This window comes from Hipposideros armiger, unplaced genomic scaffold, assembly GCF_001890085.2.
Source record: "Hipposideros armiger isolate ML-2016 unplaced genomic scaffold, ASM189008v1 scaffold_366, whole genome shotgun sequence".
Taxonomy (NCBI): Eukaryota; Metazoa; Chordata; class Mammalia; order Chiroptera; family Hipposideridae; genus Hipposideros; species Hipposideros armiger.
Genome location: NW_017731716.1, coordinates 1,106,706 through 1,124,924, shown reverse-complemented (window position 1 = coordinate 1,124,924; position 18,219 = coordinate 1,106,706). Strand labels below are relative to the sequence as shown.

The window sequence follows — 18,219 nt, the reverse complement described above, 5'->3', positions numbered from 1 at the left end:
AACTCACGGCAGCCCAGCTCCAGGTTGAGCTGTTGTTCAGCATCTTAGCTGTAGAGGGCAGTGTCACTGGCCCTCATATGTGGGATCCGAACTGGGGCTCTCTGGCATCCCAAGCCAGCTCTTAACCACCACGTCACTTGGCCAGTCCAAAAGTTTTACATTTTTAATTAGTTAATGTTATCAATATTTTCCTATGCTTCTTGGTTTCCTGTCATGCTTTAATTAGCACTCCTCATTCTAAGTTTTGAAAAATTCAATAGTATTTTCTTTAAAACTTAGCTCACATGCTATTGCCATCACAAAGGTGTCCCTGAATACACTGACTAGAGTTAGCCCCCAATTCCTCCATCCCTTTATATAAAAATCACATTGCACATCACACCCTGCCTTATGTTATGGTTATTTTTACTATACTCCAAACTCTGCTATTAGATTGTAAGTTACTGAGGGAAGAAACCCCATTTTAAGTGTCTATGTATGTACTCTAATATCTAGACTACCTAAATATGTAATTGAATTAACTGATACTGTTTGATTACGTGGTTCTTTTTCACACTAACAGGGGGTGATATTATATATACTGGGGTTGCCAAAAAATGCATACACATGACTTGTAATGCTCAATATAGACCTATAACAAATGAATACAATTTTAATACAGTTTTTTCCTTTCTTAAAATGTGTATGCTTTTTTTGGCACCCTCTGTATATATCCCATCCTCACTAATTTGTGACTAGTTATTTTTTTGGCTAGGAGAGCTGTTAGTTCTGCCATCTCCAGACCTGAGCCACACCTATAAAGGGCTGACTATAAGAGCAGCACATGAAGAGTAAGGTCTTAGGTGACCAGAACGCTCCCAAGTGAATTGGCAGGTCAGGCAAGATGGTTCCTAGCAACAGGAGGGTCACATGTGGAGCCATGGCACAAAGTGGCCGTCCCCCGGACACACACAGAGTAAATGGAGCTGAATCACCTAACAGCATGACCATTCGGCCCCTACCGTGGCACAGATTCCTCCTTGGCCATAAGTCTGGCCGGTGAAGAAGTTCTTGATAGTGTGGAAAACTAGTTAAATACAGTGAGCTATCAGCAATGGATTAGTCCATTGCAGCTCCTCTTCCCACTAGTCCTAGTCCTGGGTCCACTGGTTCCGTTTCCTCTTTCCTCATTCTCTCCTGAGCATATTCAATCATGGCTTTCACTCCACCACAACTGCTCTGTCAAGGTCATCAGTGACCTCTGTGTTGCTAAATGCAATGATCCATTCTCAGTCCTCACTGTACTTGACTTGCAAAGCAGCATTGACCCACTTGACGCCTCTGTTCCCCGAGGGCGTCATTTGACTCTCAGGACAGATGCTCTCCCAGTATTTCTCCCACCTCACTGGATGCCTTCTCCTCCTCTGCTGGTTCTTCCTCTGCTACCTGAGCTCTTTACGCTGGAGTGCCCTCAGAGACAGTCCTTGGACCTCTTCCCTTTTCTATCTACATTCATTTTTATGGTGATCCCATCCAGTCTTATGGCTTTCAATACTGTCTATCTGCAGACAGATTCCAAATGTTACCTCCTCCAGCGAGACTCAAATCCAACTGCATACTCAACATCTCATTTAGATGTCTAATAGACATCTCAAATTTAACACTCCAAAACTGAATTTCTGATCTTTCCTCCAAATCTGCTCTTCTGACAGCCCCTCCATTTCATAAATGACAACACTGTCCCAGTAGGTTTTCAACCCAATATCCCTGGTGTCATCCTTTAGTCCTCTCTTTCTCACACCCACAACCAGTCTGTCAGTAAATCTTTGTACTATACCTTCAAAATATATCCAGAATCTGACCACATGTCACTACCACCACTGCTGCTACCCTGGGCACGTTCCCTCATCAATAATTTAGGAGTGGGCTGGCCGAGTGGCACGATGGTTAAGAACTGGCTTGAGACGCCAGAGGGCCCCGGTTCGGATCCCACATATGAGGGCCAGTGACACTGCCCTCCACAGCTAAGATGCTGAACAACAGCTCAACCTGGAGCCGGGTGGCGACGGCGTAGGCTGCAGCCCCTGTGACAGTGGGTTGCCATGGGCTACAGTATGTAGCCAGCAGCCGCAGTGAGTGGCCGTCCAGAAGCCAGCGATTGATCTGCCTCACCTGGGAAGAGCGTAATGATGGTGCCAACTTGGGCCAGTGAAGCAACGTCCTCCACAACTAGATTGAAGAACAAAACGACAGCAACTTGTCTGTTCCCCTTCCCCCAATTCCCCAGCACTGTTCCCATCCCCCAATTCCCCAATAAAAATCTTTAAAAAAAATAAATAAATAATAATAATTTAGGAGTAATAATGGCCTATAACTGACAAGGTTAGTGTGTGGACTGAAAGAAATAGTACATGTAAAGAACTTAGCACAGTGCTGAGCACGCAGTGTGCAATAAATGTTAGCTTCTGTTTCTGGCCTTTGTCTCTAGAAGATATCAAGGAGATTTGACTTACAAAATTGAAGCCATCAGCTCCTTTTCAAAATAATTAAATTTTATTCATCACATCCAATTTCCATTTTTAAGATTTCAAATAAATGAGTTGAATAAAAGAAAATGTGCTACTTCACTCATGGCTTAGTTTCTGAAAAAGAAGAAAAGTGAAAACTCACCTTTCCCAGTAAAACTGTCACAAATAAGAACCAAAGAAAGTGTCGCATAGCACAATGGCAATTTGAATCATTAGAATTCTTCTCTAGCCTAGGAGTAATTTTCAGAAAATCAGACAACTTTAGCCTAGAAGATATTTTTAATTCAAGGTTTTATGAGATTGTTGTATATGATAATGCACAGCTGTACACAGCACTAGTTTTACAACCTGAAAGAACTTTGGGAATATGAGGGAAGTCATGAATGTTTCCACAACAGCAGCTGGGATAACTGCCATCACTTGTACAAAGTGGACTCACACAATTAACCTGTAGTCCCACTTCATCTGTTATCGCAACTAATTATTAATGGGTAGAAAGATTCTGGAAAATCCTTAATAGTATTATCTGAGCTTTCAACTATATTACAATAAGCCTGAATTATATAGGAAGCATCTCAGGTAAGTACCCAAATGCATAAATTAGACACATAGATATCGCCAATAAAGAAAAACCATTGCACTATGTCATCAGAAAGTTTCAGAACATTTAACTTGTCCCTTTAATGCAAACACTTTGCTGATGTATATGGTAAAAAATGGTTTTTGAATAGATAAAAATGTTCATCTAATTTTAATGTTTATGGAAAATCACATTTATTCTTTATTCTTTCATCCATTCTTCCTTACACACACACACACACACACACACACACACACACACACACACATACATCTAACATGTGCTGGGTAATGAAAGAAAACAATGATGAATTATTTTTATGACTTACCTCTTTGTAAAAGTATTTTAATCTTTTTGTATACAAGAGCTAGGTAATAATGGCCTTGGACGTTTTAAGAGGAGGGAAATAACTCCAATATGAAATCATCAGTAGTTGACTATGCTTAATTTGTTATTAGCTTTTCTTTATCCATATTTAATTAAATTGTTTTATTCTTATACATACATGATATATATATATATATATATACACAATGTAAAAATTCATATTTCACATTATATGCAAAAGTTAGTAAAAGTAAACTCCCATTGTTACCTATTGTGGGATCATTTTAGCTAGAGAGCTAGTCTATATTTACTTTACATGCTAATTTTTATTTATCTTTTTTGTAGGAAGTCCTGGCTGAGCAAGGTTGGAAGTCCTAGTTCTCGCATTGACCGCACAAACTTTTCTAATGAAAAAACCATCTCTAAACTTGAATATTCTAATTTTAGTATTCGATACTAATAGAAATAAAAATTGTTTACACTGCACAATAGACACTACATATTAAGTTGATATACTAGGATAAATAGTAGCAGATTAGAATAGAAAAAGTAACTGTTCTGAAAGCCACAACATTATATATATTACTAAAAATAGTTGAGTAAAACTGTTTCAGTGTCACATATGTTTTTAGCAAGCAAAAGATTAGTATCCTAATATAAAAAATGTAATTACAAAATATTTAATATGAATATTTGATTTAAACTTGTGTCATGGAAACTTTAATTCTAATGAATATCATAGCATACATGTTATTTGGCTAGACATAAAATAATGAAGTTAACCATTTAAAAATTGTTTTTAGTTACTGTTTGAATTGAATTCTGTAACCGTCCAAATAATAATTTATTAAAGTCAAGTAATTTGTTTAATAACAACAAAAACAATCAGCAGATATAAATGTATATGATGATCAGTATAATCATGAAATATCAATAAAGAGTTAATTTTTAAAATTCTGGTTAAGTGAGAAAATAATTCAGTACTTGGGTTGGAGTTATATAATGCTTTCTGTGAACTATATTGTTCTGTATAGTGAACAGAGGAGTGTATATCAAGCAGCAGGATTTGTATCAACAACCATCCACGATGGATATTCTATTAACCAGAAAAGGAATTGAGAGTTGAAATAAATTATACTATCCCTCAAACTTGGCTGGCCCTATCATTTGGGAATTTTCACATGCAAATGGTAATTAAGCAACAGACTATTTTAAGGGGAAGGTTCATTTTTCATACCATAGAATTACACTATTGAAAAAGAAAGACCTTTAATTCAAAATACTGGGGAATTTCAAATGTTGTAGGTATATACTTGCATATAACCTTCAGTGATTTCCACATTTTTAAAACAATGGAGTCTTTCATTAAAACAGAATTTTATGTGGAATTCAATACATAAAGCAAGTGAAAAGGGACAACTAGTATGAATGAAATGGGGATTGGGAGGGGGGTGTCCCTGCAGCCCTGCACACTTGGTCTCACTTTTCTTCTGCATCTTGTCCTCCTTTGGACAATTTCAAGTCCACTGGGAATTCAGGTTAGAAACCACCATTCTAGATTATCTAGGGAACAACTCTCCATTGCTATCCTCCATGGCATGGAGAAAGAATTCAGGCCTCTCGCCTCTACTTGCTACAAGGTTAGAATTGAAAGGAGATGAAGGGCGGGCTTTGTTCACTTGAAAGGTTAACTCCATAGATGATGATAATATTGGTATCAAATATATACATAAGACAACACAACATTAGGGAATGACAAAAATATTTTGTAAAACTTTCCAAATACACTTAAAGGACTAAAGAACTTTCCTACTATTTTAATACCATCATCATGTGAAGTATTATGTGTCAAATATTATGCAAGTGAATCTATTGTGATACTCATTTGAGTTTTGCTCTCCTTGAGTGTCCCCACTCCTGGTTCAAGGAAGATATAGACAAGCCTTTGTGTTGCCTTACCTCAGGGAAGATTTTGGTGCCAGATCCCCTGAAGACAACTTTCCCTCCAAGGTTTCCTTGTAAAGAGGGCATTATGTTCTGAATTGAGGAGAAAGACAAAACTAGGCCTCTAAAAGAGAAGCAGAAGTGAAAAGATCCAAAAGGACAAGGAGATTATCCACAACTTTAGAAAGGGACCAAAGGCTGTGGATTCCCAAGAGATGGAGACCTGCACCTTTCTCCCCTAACCATCTAGGGGATAGTTAAACCTGAGAAGGAAGCAGCTATGGTACATCCAGAGAAGCAGGATCCCAGCTCCAGGGGCTCCCAGACCAAGCAAGATTCCTGTCCTCGAAAACACTACTATGCATCCTCACTACAAAGAACCATGGTGGTAAGGACCAGAGAAGTCTTTCCTGAGTGTTCTTTCTATATAAGACTCTTTAAGGTCCTTCTGAGAGAGGATGTAAAGTACCAGGATGACTAAGATTTAACTTGCCACCACAGGATGGGGCTTGAAGCAGATTCAACTTGATTTAGAGAAAATAGAAGACATTTCTTGGACACACACCTTGGCAAAAAATCTGTATCTCTTTACACATAGAAAGGCTAAATGATTTTAGAAAAATATGATCAAAGATGTGACACCAATATGTCACTTTTTATTACCCTGCTGTCCTGATACTTCCTTTCCCAGTTTTCTTTATAAGGAAATCACACTTTGCTGGCACAATCTTCTAACTGTACCAAGTGAATCACATGAGTCAAGGTTGCTTAATGATTGATACATAACTAAATTCTATTACTGGATGAAAAATGTAGATAACAATTAAAAGTAGGTGTTTATGCATGGGTAAAGAGCAATAAAGGAAGGTAAAGCAATTTTTAAAATGTGTTAGACACCAGATACATCTTAACATTAAACCTAATGGGTCAAATATCATATAGAATTCACATAGGAATTTTTAATTTACATACATTTTAGATAATAAACCTTGATAGCTTTAGTTTTGTTAGAATTAGACACTTTAAAAACCAAGAAAAAAATTAAGCAAGAGATGGGTATCGACTTCAGTGACTGTCAACCAGGAGTCTCAACACTCCACATGCCCACACCCTCCTGTGGAAGCAACATATCAGAATTATGGGGGTGTGATTTGTTAAAGCATCCTTAACTATTATTTTTCATATTTTATAAAAATGTCTGTCTTTTTTATTGGCATAAAAACAGACACATAGATCAATGGAACAGAATAGAGAGCCCAGAAATAAACCCACACCTATATGGATTAATCTATGACAAAGAAGGCAAGAATATATGATGGGGTAAGGACGGTCACTTTAATAAATGGTGTTGGGAAAAACTGAAAAACACATGTAAAAAAAATGAATGAATTAGTTTCTTACACTATATACAAAAATAAACTCAAAATGGATTAAAGACTTAAATGTATGACCTGAAACCATAAAACGCCTAGAAGAAAATACAGGCATTGGGGGGGAGAGGAGTGGTAGATGAGGGTAAAGGGAATCAAATATATAGTGATGGAAAGAGAACTGACTGGGTGTGATATACAAATGATGTATTACAGAATTGTACACCTGAAACCTATGTAACTTTACTAACAATTGTTACTCCAATAAACTTAAAAAAAAAAAAATACAGGCCGTGAACTCTTTAACAGCACTTTGTAGTATCTTTTTGGATATGTCTCCTCGGGCAAGGGAAACCAAAGAAAATATTCGGAAATGGGACTACATCAAACTAAAAAGTTTTTGCACGGTGAAGGAAACCATCAACAAAACAAAAAAACCTACTGAATGGGAGAAGATATTCGCCAATGATACATCCAATAAGGAGTTAATATACAAAATACATAAGGAAGTCATGTAAATTTACACCAAAAACCCCCCAAACAATCCAATTAAAAAATGGGCAGAGGAACTGAACAGGCATTTCTCCAAAGAGGACATACAGATGGCCAATAGACACATGAAAAGATGCTCAGTATCACTAATTATCAGAGAAATGCATATTAAAACCCCAATGAAATACCACCTCACACCTGTCAGAATGGCTATCATCAGTAAATTAAAAAGTATTGGCAATGCCGTGGAAAAAAGGGAACCCTTATGCACTGTTGGTAGGATTACAAATTGGTGCAGCCGCTATAGATAACAGTATGGAGGGTCCTCAAAAAATTAAAAATAGAACTACCATATGATCCAGCAATTCCACTTCTGGGTATTTATCTAAAAAAAATCCAAAACACTAATTTGAAAAGACATACGTACCCCTATGTTCACTGCAGCATTATTTACAATAGCCAAGATATGGAAGTAAGTAACCTAAGTGTCCATCAATAGACTAATAAAGAATTGGTACACACAACTGTATATATATTTAATTATAGTTGACATTCAATATTATTCTACTTCATTTTCAGATGTATAGCATATTGGTCAGGCATCCACACAGTCTACAAGGAAGTGGTCCCCCTGATAAGTTCAGTGCCCATCTGGCACCCTACATAATCTTTACAACATTATTATTTATACTCCCCGTACTGTATTTCACATCCTCATGACTACAGTATGACTATTAATTTGCACTTTCTAATCCCTTCAGAATCTTCCCCCATCCCTGTCCCTGTCCCATCTAGCAACCATGTTTTTTCTCTGTTATCTGTGAGTCTATTTCTGTTTATTTTGCTCACTTATTCTGTTCTTTAGATTCTACATACAAGTGAGATCATATGGTATTTATCTTTCTTAGTCTGACTTATTTCACCTAGCATAATGTTCTCTAGGTCCATCTATGTTTCAAATGGTAAGATTTCATTCTTTTTTATGGCCGAGTAACACTCCATTGTATAAAATGTACCACAGTTTCTTTTGTCTATTGATGGGCATTTCGGTTGTTTCCATATCTTGGCTATTATGAATAGTGCTACAGTGAACATAAGGGTGCATGTATTTTTCGAATTAGTGTTTGGAATTCTTTTGGATAGATACCCAGGAGTGGAATTGCTTGGTCATAAGGTAGTTCCATTTTCAATTTTTTGAGGTACCTCCATACTGTTTTCCATAGTGCCTGCATGTTATCAAAATGAAAAACATGCATTAGGAAATACAAATATAATTAGTGGCTTAATTAAAAAGTGTTTTATGAGCATATCTTGCAGATTTTAACTAAAATTTAGATTTATGTGTAAGAGGTAATTTTCATTTTTCTTAACTGTTCAAATGATTTTGAATAAAACTGATGTCTGATAAGAATTTTTAAATTTAGAATTAAAAACTCTAGTTACTGTGTGATATCATCAGCAGGTTTTTCTAAAAAAGTGGGGTTCACCCCTTTTAGCGAGCATGGTTTGTGTGCTCACCTCTGTTGGAAGGTCAGTATACACTCTTGGTTGGATGTCCAAGATACTTCTTTGGTCCTCAAACTACATTTTTCCTGTATTCGTTTTATTTTCTAGGTGGGCACACTGGATGCTATGAGTAGCAGTGGATACAAGCCTCCAATATGGCCTTCTTTTTTTATAAATCCTTTCTCATTTTTAAATAAATATTAGAAGAGGCATAGAGAAAGAGAAGATTCAGGAGATTCATTGTACTGGAAATGGAATTTCTATTTCAAAACATGTAAATTGTCAAACGCTCACTCAACTTCCTTATGTACTTTTCTCCTTTACTTTCTAAAAGGTGCCTATCACCATCTAACTAATAGTCTATATTTTACTGACTTATCTATTGTCTCTCATCCCAACGTAAGCTATGCTAGGGCAGTAATTTATGTAAGTTTGTGCCCTGCTATATCTGTAGCACCTAGAATAGTGCATGGCAATGATAAGTGTTCAGTAGTCTCTGTTGAATTAAATATTGGAAAAAAATATTCCCTGAAGGGCTTAAGCTGACAGGAGGCTGCATATCCATAATATATATAAAAAGTGGTTTAAACTCGCTATAAAAATTCCTCACACAATTTAAGCATACGCTGATTATAAGAGACACATGAAATAAAGTGACAGAAACTTCCACTGTCATCCATGATACAGTGATAAGGACTGGATTTAACCTCCCATGGTAAATAGCTAGAACACTGGACAAAATATATGGAACTGTTTTCAGATACTGGACAACAGGCAGTGCAGGACCCTGATCCCTGAGAAAAAGGAAAGAAATGAAGTGAACGCTACAATTGCCACATTTTTCTGCTTAAAGGCAATTTCCAGACTGCAGGAGCAGGAAGGGAGACCCAAGCAGCATCTGGAGAGTTTGCTGAAGAGAAGAGACTGAATGGAGTTTAGGGAGATAAGTTACACGGGCTAGTGGCTACCAAATTAGACAGCACAGCTGTAGATTCAGGGGGAAAAATGGAAAGAAAACCACTGAAACTGAACAGTGGTTGTCTGTATCTAGCTGGTAAAAGTTTGCTTTGTTTGAGGCCGGCCGAATGGTGCGTTGGTTAAGAGCTGGCTTGGGATGCCAGAGGGCCCCGGTTCGGATCCCACATATGAGGGCCAGTGACACTGCCCTCTACAGATAAGATGCTGAACAACAGCTCGACCTGGAGCTGGGCTGCCATGAGTCACCAGCGATGGCAGGTGGGTTGCCATGAGCTACCGTGTGTAGCCAGCAGCTTGCATGAGCGGCCAGCAACAGCTGTGAGCAGCCATCTAGAAGCCGGCGACTGATCTGCCTCACCCGGGAAGAGCACAATGATGGTGCCAACTTGGGCCAGTGAAGGAAGCAGCGTCCTCCACAACTAGACTGAAGAACAAAAGGATAGCAACTTGTCTGTTCCCCTTCCCCAATTCCCCAATAAAAAAAAAATCTTAATAAAAAAAAAAGTTTGCTTTGTTTGTATCTATGTTCACCAAATTTTTCTATAATACGCATGTATTCCTTTTATAATATTAAAAAAAACATTGAAAAAACATATACATTAAATTTCTAATAACAACTTTGGAATGGTAAGTGATCATTTCACCAGAAAATTTTCAGAATTCAAATCTAATAGTATAGAAACTGAATTAGCACTTAATCCTAAAAAGTAGTGTTTTTCTCTGGATAGAAATTTCTATGCTAATAAAGAGTTTAGCAATGGAAACCTCAAATTAAGGAAATCAGCTTTAAGTTTTCATGTTAAAGTGAAACCAACAGCTTCTTTTCAACAATAACATTTTGTCTGAACTGTGAGGGCTCCCGATAGGATTATCTGTAAGAAATGCAAAGAAAGATTCTATCACAGAGACATAACGGATCACTCCGAAAACATGAAAATCAGTTAAATGTTGAAACTCAGTCATTTGCCTAATTGTATATCATAATTTTAAATGGGAAAGACCTCTGCATTTAGGGGTGCATACAATTAATATTTTAACAAAGTAGAAAATAAAATTAGTTAATGGGCCTAATTTGAGATGAATAAAAGATTTAATATTAGATTTTTAGAAAATTGAGAGGATATACAGTAAATTCTTACAACCTGTCTATAACCCCCTCACCATCCCTCCTTCATACCAATTTGCTTCAATTTAGCAACAATTAAGACCTCTTAGTGGGCCCCATTAGTGCCTACAATATGCAGCCTGAATAATACATTTGAGACATCAGCATTCTGGTATTTAGGCTGCAGCTTAACTCTGATTTGAAAAAGAATGCCAATGACCCATTCATTTTATTGTTTCATCCATTGTTGGAAAACAGTGTGTGTGTGTGTGTGTGTGTGTGTGTGTGTGTAGGGGGGAAATATTAGCTATTTCCAAATGTCAGCAAACACGGGTAACTAAATGTGTAGAGCTGTCAATCCCTGGCACATCACAGGGCGTTAATTCAGCAGTATGTGTATCGGTGGGCATCGCTGCTAGCCATGAGTTCAAACTCTACTAATACAAGTACAAATTCTACCAGCACATACTTTAGAACTAAAGGTTTTGCTAAATTAAAAAAATAATAACATTAACCAAAGACAAAACTTGGGGCTGTTAAATGGTATTCGTACTACACATTTGACAATAAATCACTTTGGGATATGACAGATCATTTTAATGAAAATCATGTTTTTCTAAACTGTAATGTGCACTGTTTTTTCAAGTGCTGGCTGTCCCCAAGTAGCCCACATTTGACTAGGAAACAAGATATTCACAAACACAAATCTAGAGTAAAATTCCAAGGTGATAAACAAATGATGTGATGGTACCATAGTCTGTACAGCGTTAGTCCTAAAATCAGGCCTGATGCTGTGTGCTGCTTTGTGATGGAATCAGGAGGGCCTCACATGGCCCATTCTGCTCCCATGGAAAAGGTCCCCTAGCCCAACAACCCTCCTCACAAAGGACCAGACACATGTCCTGCTCATCTCTGGGTAGCAAGTTTCAGTTTCCCACCAGCCCCCAGAATTGTTCAGAGAAGCCAATCACATCCTCCAGTGGAAACCTGGGGTGACCTTATCCTCCTGACACTAGAAGCCTGTCTCCCACAGCCTCTGGTGGTTCAGTCTTTTTTTTTTTTTTTAAAGATTTTATTGAGGAATCGGGGAAGGGAAACAGACAAGTTGTTGTCCTTCTGTTGTTTAAGTCTAGTTGTGGAGGACGTCGCTTCACTGGCCCATGTTGGTATTATCATTGCACTCTTCCCGGGTGAGGCAGATTGGTCGCAGGCCACTGGAGGGCCGCTCACAGCAGCTCTTGGCAGCTCACGCTGGCTTCTGCCCGTTCACGCCAGATGCTAGCCACTCACGGTAGCTTTATGGCAGCCCACTGCAGCCTACACCGTCGCCCACAACTCATGACAACCCAGCTCCAGGTCGAGCTGTTGTTCACCATCTTAGCTGTAGAGGGCGCAGCATCACTGGCCCTCATGTGGGATCCAAACCAGGTACCTGCTGCTCAGAGCTGGCATCCCAAGCCAGCTCTTAACCAATGTGCCACTCGGCTGGGCCGGTTCAGTCTATTCTTAAGTGCCACCCTATGTGGCCCTGCCTTGCATGGTGTCCTCCCCTTGGCTGTGAGTAAAAGTGGATAATAAACTGCTGCCAGTCTCATCTGTTCAGTGTCAGGTGTCCTGTTTTCAGCCATCCCCACAACCCTAGGGCAGGAATCTGTCCCTCAACAGCAGGGTGACTAGGAGGTGACTAGAACAGACTATATCTCTTAATACTGTAAAAGGTCCAGTTTTAGAAAAAGATCCCGATGGTAGCTGTCTAAAAATGTTTTACGAAGAAGGTTGGTCTGGATGGAGAATGGTGTGAAGGATTTGGCTTTGCATGTAGCTTTGGTCTTATTCTGGGATTCTCTACTGAAGGAGTATTTAGACAAGAGATGATAGCAAAATAGCAAACAAAATACTGATTTCATCAACTGGACAAGGACCCAGTTTAATAATGGAGAACTCGAGTAAAAGCTAGGTTACAGAAACAGAGTTAGAGCAGGAAGGCAGCATGAGTCTCTTACTTCCCGTAGCCTAACTCACAGTCTACGCCCTCTTTCCAAATAGCTGTATGATCACACATGACTGGCCCATCAGCTCCATCCAGCTGCAGGTAGAATAGAGAAGGCTCAGATGACTAGGCCAGCTGAGAGAGACCCTGTCTGGTTTGTCTGCTCCTGCAGACAGGAAGTGCCAGAGAAAACAAGGGTGTGCACACCCTGAGCACTGGCCGTTACTACAATGAGCCCACCCTCTAGTGAAATGGCCCCAGTCAATGTCCAGTTCTGACAGTCAGCTAAGCAAGTTAGTTCTCCAGCGCAATGAACTGGGTGGATAGAGGGATGCCAGAAATGGAGCAAGCGTCTTTCTTACCCATGAACTAAGGCAGAAGTACGTTTGTTCCCCCAAATGGGAGGGAAAGCCGTCTAGATAAGTGTAACTATATCCACAGAGGGAAACAGAAATGAGGATGAACAGACTGTAGGGCCAGAGGAGCCAAACTGTAGAGCTGAGAGACCAACAGACCAATGTCAAGACAGAGACTCATGCATTTTGAGAGTGTGAAGTCCAAAGTCAGAGAGGGCAGAGAAACTACCTGCGAAAAAATACGCAATCTAATGAAAAATATGCAGACTGATGAAACAGACAAAGTCTTTTTTGCCTAAACACTAAGGCCTAAAGACACTCCAGTGAATCCAGACTCCGGCATCCATAACTCAGTAAAAAAGCCCAGAAGCACAGAGAAACCATTGGGCTGGCAGAGAAAGAGCAGGGACTGTATAAAACTTACTGGTTTTTTGTTTGTTTGTTTGTTTGTTTGCCCGTCATTCAGGAAACATCTGCTGAGAATCCGCCAGGTGCCAAGTACTGTGCCTGGGCCTTGGCACACAGACAGGAAGATGAGGAAATCTCAACTTCTAAGACATTTACATTCTGAGGGTAATGATGACACATAAAAAGTGATTGACGTAACATGTGCCAGGGAGTATATTATGGACCTATTTTAGCCTCACAAAAACACTATAAGGAAGGCGGGTACGGTAATTATTACCACTTTATAGATGAGGAAATTAAGATTCAGAAAGATAAATGTTGCTGAAGTCATGTAGCTAAGAAGTGATTTCAACTCTAAGGCACCATTTGTGATCATTATGCTATATTCCTTCAAATATGAATGAGGAGCAAAGAGAATATTAAAAATAGGAAGTAAAATTTCAGTTCTATCTATACAGTATTCAGTTCAGAAAGAAGACCATAATAGATCTAAATAAGGAAATGTAAAAATTTTTCTTAGCTCCGGTAAAAATAAAAAGTTAAAGATAACAATCATAAGAAAAACCACAAGCCTCACATTACTATACATGAATGGGAAAATGATAAATACAAAATAAGTTTAGGATATAACCCCATGAAGTATGCCCAAGATCACATTATATGGTTTCCATATATTTTATTTTATGTAACGTCATTAGGGAAATAATATCCTTAGATAATCACAATATTTTCCCATTAGTGATGTTTTCTGTTTTCATCCAATCTAATCAAACCATATTCCAGTTAAAGCAAAAGGTAAAGTTAATTATTTGGTCCTGTTTTTTTACACTATTCAGGCCCACCTTTAGAGAGGGAAATATGAATTTGGAGATTATTTTGTGGATGAGTTTCTAAGCCTAATGTTCTTACAGAGATGAAATATGACTTAAAATGAGGATTAATAGTGGGCCCAACAAACAAACAGAATGTAAAATATAAACAAAAAGCAAAAGAATTGAGAAGTTTTGCAGCAGAGGCTGTTACTAAAGTGAATGCTGATGTAAACTGTACTTTCTACACAGGGAGTTGACTTGCCTGTGAAAGTTCCCCAAGAGGGTGATATTAGAACACTAGTACGGCCCAAATGATGCATTTAATAAAGGGCAGTTTAAGAAAGCTCTTTGATGTGGACTGCCCTTTAGCCTTACTGAAGCAGGTAGGAGAGATGTTAGAATCCCAAAGTACAAATAAAGGCACAGAGGTCAGACTTGACCCATCTAGGTTTCCAACAGGGGAGCCTGGGCTCGTGTTCATTGTGGTAACTCATTACCTGCAACAACAACCCCACAGACTCCACGAGGTCGACTAGCCATGTTCCAAATGAAGTGAGCCCTGTGATATTTCCCATATCTCTTCTCTACATGGCAAAAAACTGCAGAAATGCCCAATTTCTCTCTAATGCTGCCTATCTTCTCTTAAAGTATAGGAAAATTCTATGACATTTCTTTTCCTGAATCTTACAACCCATTATTCAAGCTTCAGAATTTGGCAGAGAAAACAAGAGGGGGGGGGAAAGGGGGAAACTGAAATCAGGTAAATAGTTTGCTCCCAGGCTTATCCTAAGAGGATGAAAAACATGGCTAAGTTTCCAAACTCTTGAAAAGCTTATAAATACCGAAAGAATGAACTATAACTTGAAGCACATAATACCATTATAATCACATTAGGGAAAAGGGGATAGATTAGAATAATAGTTTAATAGAATAGAATAAAAGTGATGACTTATGAAATGTTTATTTGCCATACCATTTTGAAAAGAATGACATAGGTCTAGGAGGTCTTTGAGGTAAGCTAAAATAACCCTTATTAATTGAAAGTATTGTGTTTTTCAGAGGAAAAACTGATGGTTGCTAGATGGGATGGGGGTGGGGATGAGGGAGAAGGGGAAGGGACAAGACAACATAAATTGATAACTACAATATTGCCTCAGGGATAGAAAAGACAGTTTGGGGAATATAATCGATAATGTAAATATTTTTTAGGGGACCAGATGGTCTCATGTCTTGTTAGGGAGACCACTTCATGGACGGTGTAGAGGCCAGACCACCGCACTGTACATCTGAAGCTGCCATTGAATAATATTGTATGTCAACTATAATTTAATGCATATGTAGTCATGGGATGTGGAGTATAGTGTGGGAATGGAGTCAATGGAATTGTGATAGATATGTATGATATCGGGGGTGGGGGGGCAATGGATGAGGGGAGGGGGTTGTCACTTTGTGAGGGGTGAAAAGGATAACTATTGCATTGTTTTGTACACCTGAAACTAATTTAAAAAAAAGTATTGTGTTTTTCTCTTTGAAACCTCAACTGTGATTTCTTTTTAGGTATCTCCTTTTAATGAAAGCTCAAGGTATGTCTTTAGGTATATCTTTTCTTTAAATGAAAGCTCAAGTTATCTTTTAACTCCTTATGTTTGATACAGAAGGAAAGCATTATTAAATTTATCATAGATCTACCCATTCATATCAACAGAATTACATTGATTACTAGTTCACTGGCATAGTCTCAAATTGTGGCACTAAGTAAGGTCATGAGTGTGAGGGGTGGTGATTTCTGAGTGTGTGCTTATTTTTTTATTGTTTCTATTTTATTGTTTCTGTTTTACCAGCCACGGAAACTAAACATCAGCTCTAACTTGCATATTTGTCAGAATGCACGGAGTACGGTGATGTTTGATGCTTTTTGCTCTTCAGACACTCCGCATTCCAACCCCATCACTAAGGGGTTATCATCTGCTCCTCCCCATCACAGCCCTCCTGGCCTGAAGGCTTTCACTCACCATGGGCTCATAACTTGGGCTGACTTTACTCTTTCTTGTTATTTTTGCCCATTCTCATACTGTACTGTTCCTAATCTTTCCAGTCTAATCGTCCTTAGAAGGACCTTATTTAGAATTTTATGTTCAAATTTTATTGCTATGGTCTAAAGCAAGAGGTAGAGAAACTAGATGTAGTGACAATGAGGTCTAAAAAGAGAGAGACTGATCTAAAAACAAGTCCTAGCTGTATCCCATTCCAGCTGGGTGATCTTTGACCTTAGGTAAGGGTAGAAGAGGGTGGTAGGAAATAATGCTTACTGAGTGCGTACTCTGTGCCAGGGGTTTTACACATATCGTGTTTAAAACAACAACCCTATAGGATAAATTCTCTTACCCCTACTGTTTGGTGATCTTATTAATTTATCTTTTAAAGATTAACAAAAGACATATTCAAAGTCTAAAGCTCAAAGAATTTAAACAACTTGCCCAGAGTCTCAGGGCTTTAGTAACAGAGCTAGGATTTAAACTCAGGTCAAACTCACAAATTCAATAAATATCAGTTCTCCTGAGCTAGGGAGAGTACAGAAATGGCAATTTGTATCATTAAAGGGATCAAAGGTAGGTTTTTATGGGCAGAAGTTGAAGAACTTAATTGCTTAGCTTAAATGGAAGTTTAACTACCAGTTTTAAAATGTGGACATTCTCTAAGGAGTTTGTTAAATGATTATTATCTGTGCCCATTAAAAAAAAGGGAAAAAAACTACTTAAAAATTAGAAGTAGTATGTGTTTTGTAGGATGTAAGGAAGAATTTTTCTAGGTCAATCTCATTAATAGGGCCTATTGTTTGCAAGGTACTTTTCTAAGAGCTGAGGATCTCAAATGAATACACTAAAATCTCATGATCCGGAGAATACGCCAGAAGATGCTAGGTGCTCGATATATGTTAGATTGCTCAATAATTAGATAAAATGTGGTAATGACTTGCAAGGAAGATGATCACATAGATTTGAAACTATTCAAATGAACAAAGCAAATAGCCTTTAAAAGAAGCTAGAATATACAGAAAACCACCAAACTAGGCAACTTAAACTGGTGATTCCTAACCCTTTGAGAACGGTAACACCCCAACAATTTTTCATTTTGCAATGATCCTTCCTCAAGAAGCTATATGTCCACAGCGAATTCCTTCAACCAATCTTTAATACATGATTACTCTATTCAAGACACCACTAAAGTATCAAAATGCTCTGACCATCTAAAACCAACTTTTCATTCATTCTTTGGTTACACAGCTTCTATATAGGTGATCATATCTGGGTTATTTCAAAATGAATCTTGAATCATGAAATTATAGAGGTGGCTAGAACCCTCCAAATTTATAAAGTACAGGCTTCTTTCTTCATTCAGTGAATCTTTTGCTAAACTAGAAATTTCTAACAGGAATTTTGGAGTAACCCAGGCTGACTGTAGTTGTATTCATTATTTCAAGAGTTTTCATAAAATAGTAAAGATTTTCATTCATATATTTTATTTATATGTATACATGTAAACATATCCATGCTTATTTGTTTTGTCATCTCTCTGTTTTAAAAGTGTGATAGGGCCGGCTGAGTGGCACGTTGGTTAAGAGCTGGCTTGGGACGCCAGCTCTGAGCAGCAGGGCCCCGGTTCGGATCCCATATGAGGGCCAGTGTCACTGCGCCCTCTACAGATAAAATGGTGAACAACAGCTCGACCTGGAGCTGGGCTGCTGTGAGTCACCGGCAATGGTGTAGGCTGCAGCCCCTGCTGCAGTGGGCTGCCATAAGCTACTGTGAGTGGCCGGCAGCCAGCATGAGTGGCTGGAAGCCGG

General features: G+C 38.4%; 1 protein-coding gene across 1 annotated transcript in view; it reads left to right on the top strand.

Moving 5' to 3' along the window:
* Positions 1-4,563, top strand: part of ACYP2 (acylphosphatase 2) — a 122,609-nt gene extending 118,046 nt beyond the window's left edge. The window contains exon 4 of the mRNA XM_019662096.1: positions 3,760-4,563. Within this exon, the coding sequence (XP_019517641.1) occupies positions 3,760-3,874 (115 nt within the window). The 3' untranslated portion in view covers positions 3,875-4,563. The remainder of the gene's footprint in view (positions 1-3,759) is intronic.
* Positions 4,564-18,219: the final 13,656 nt, after the last annotated feature.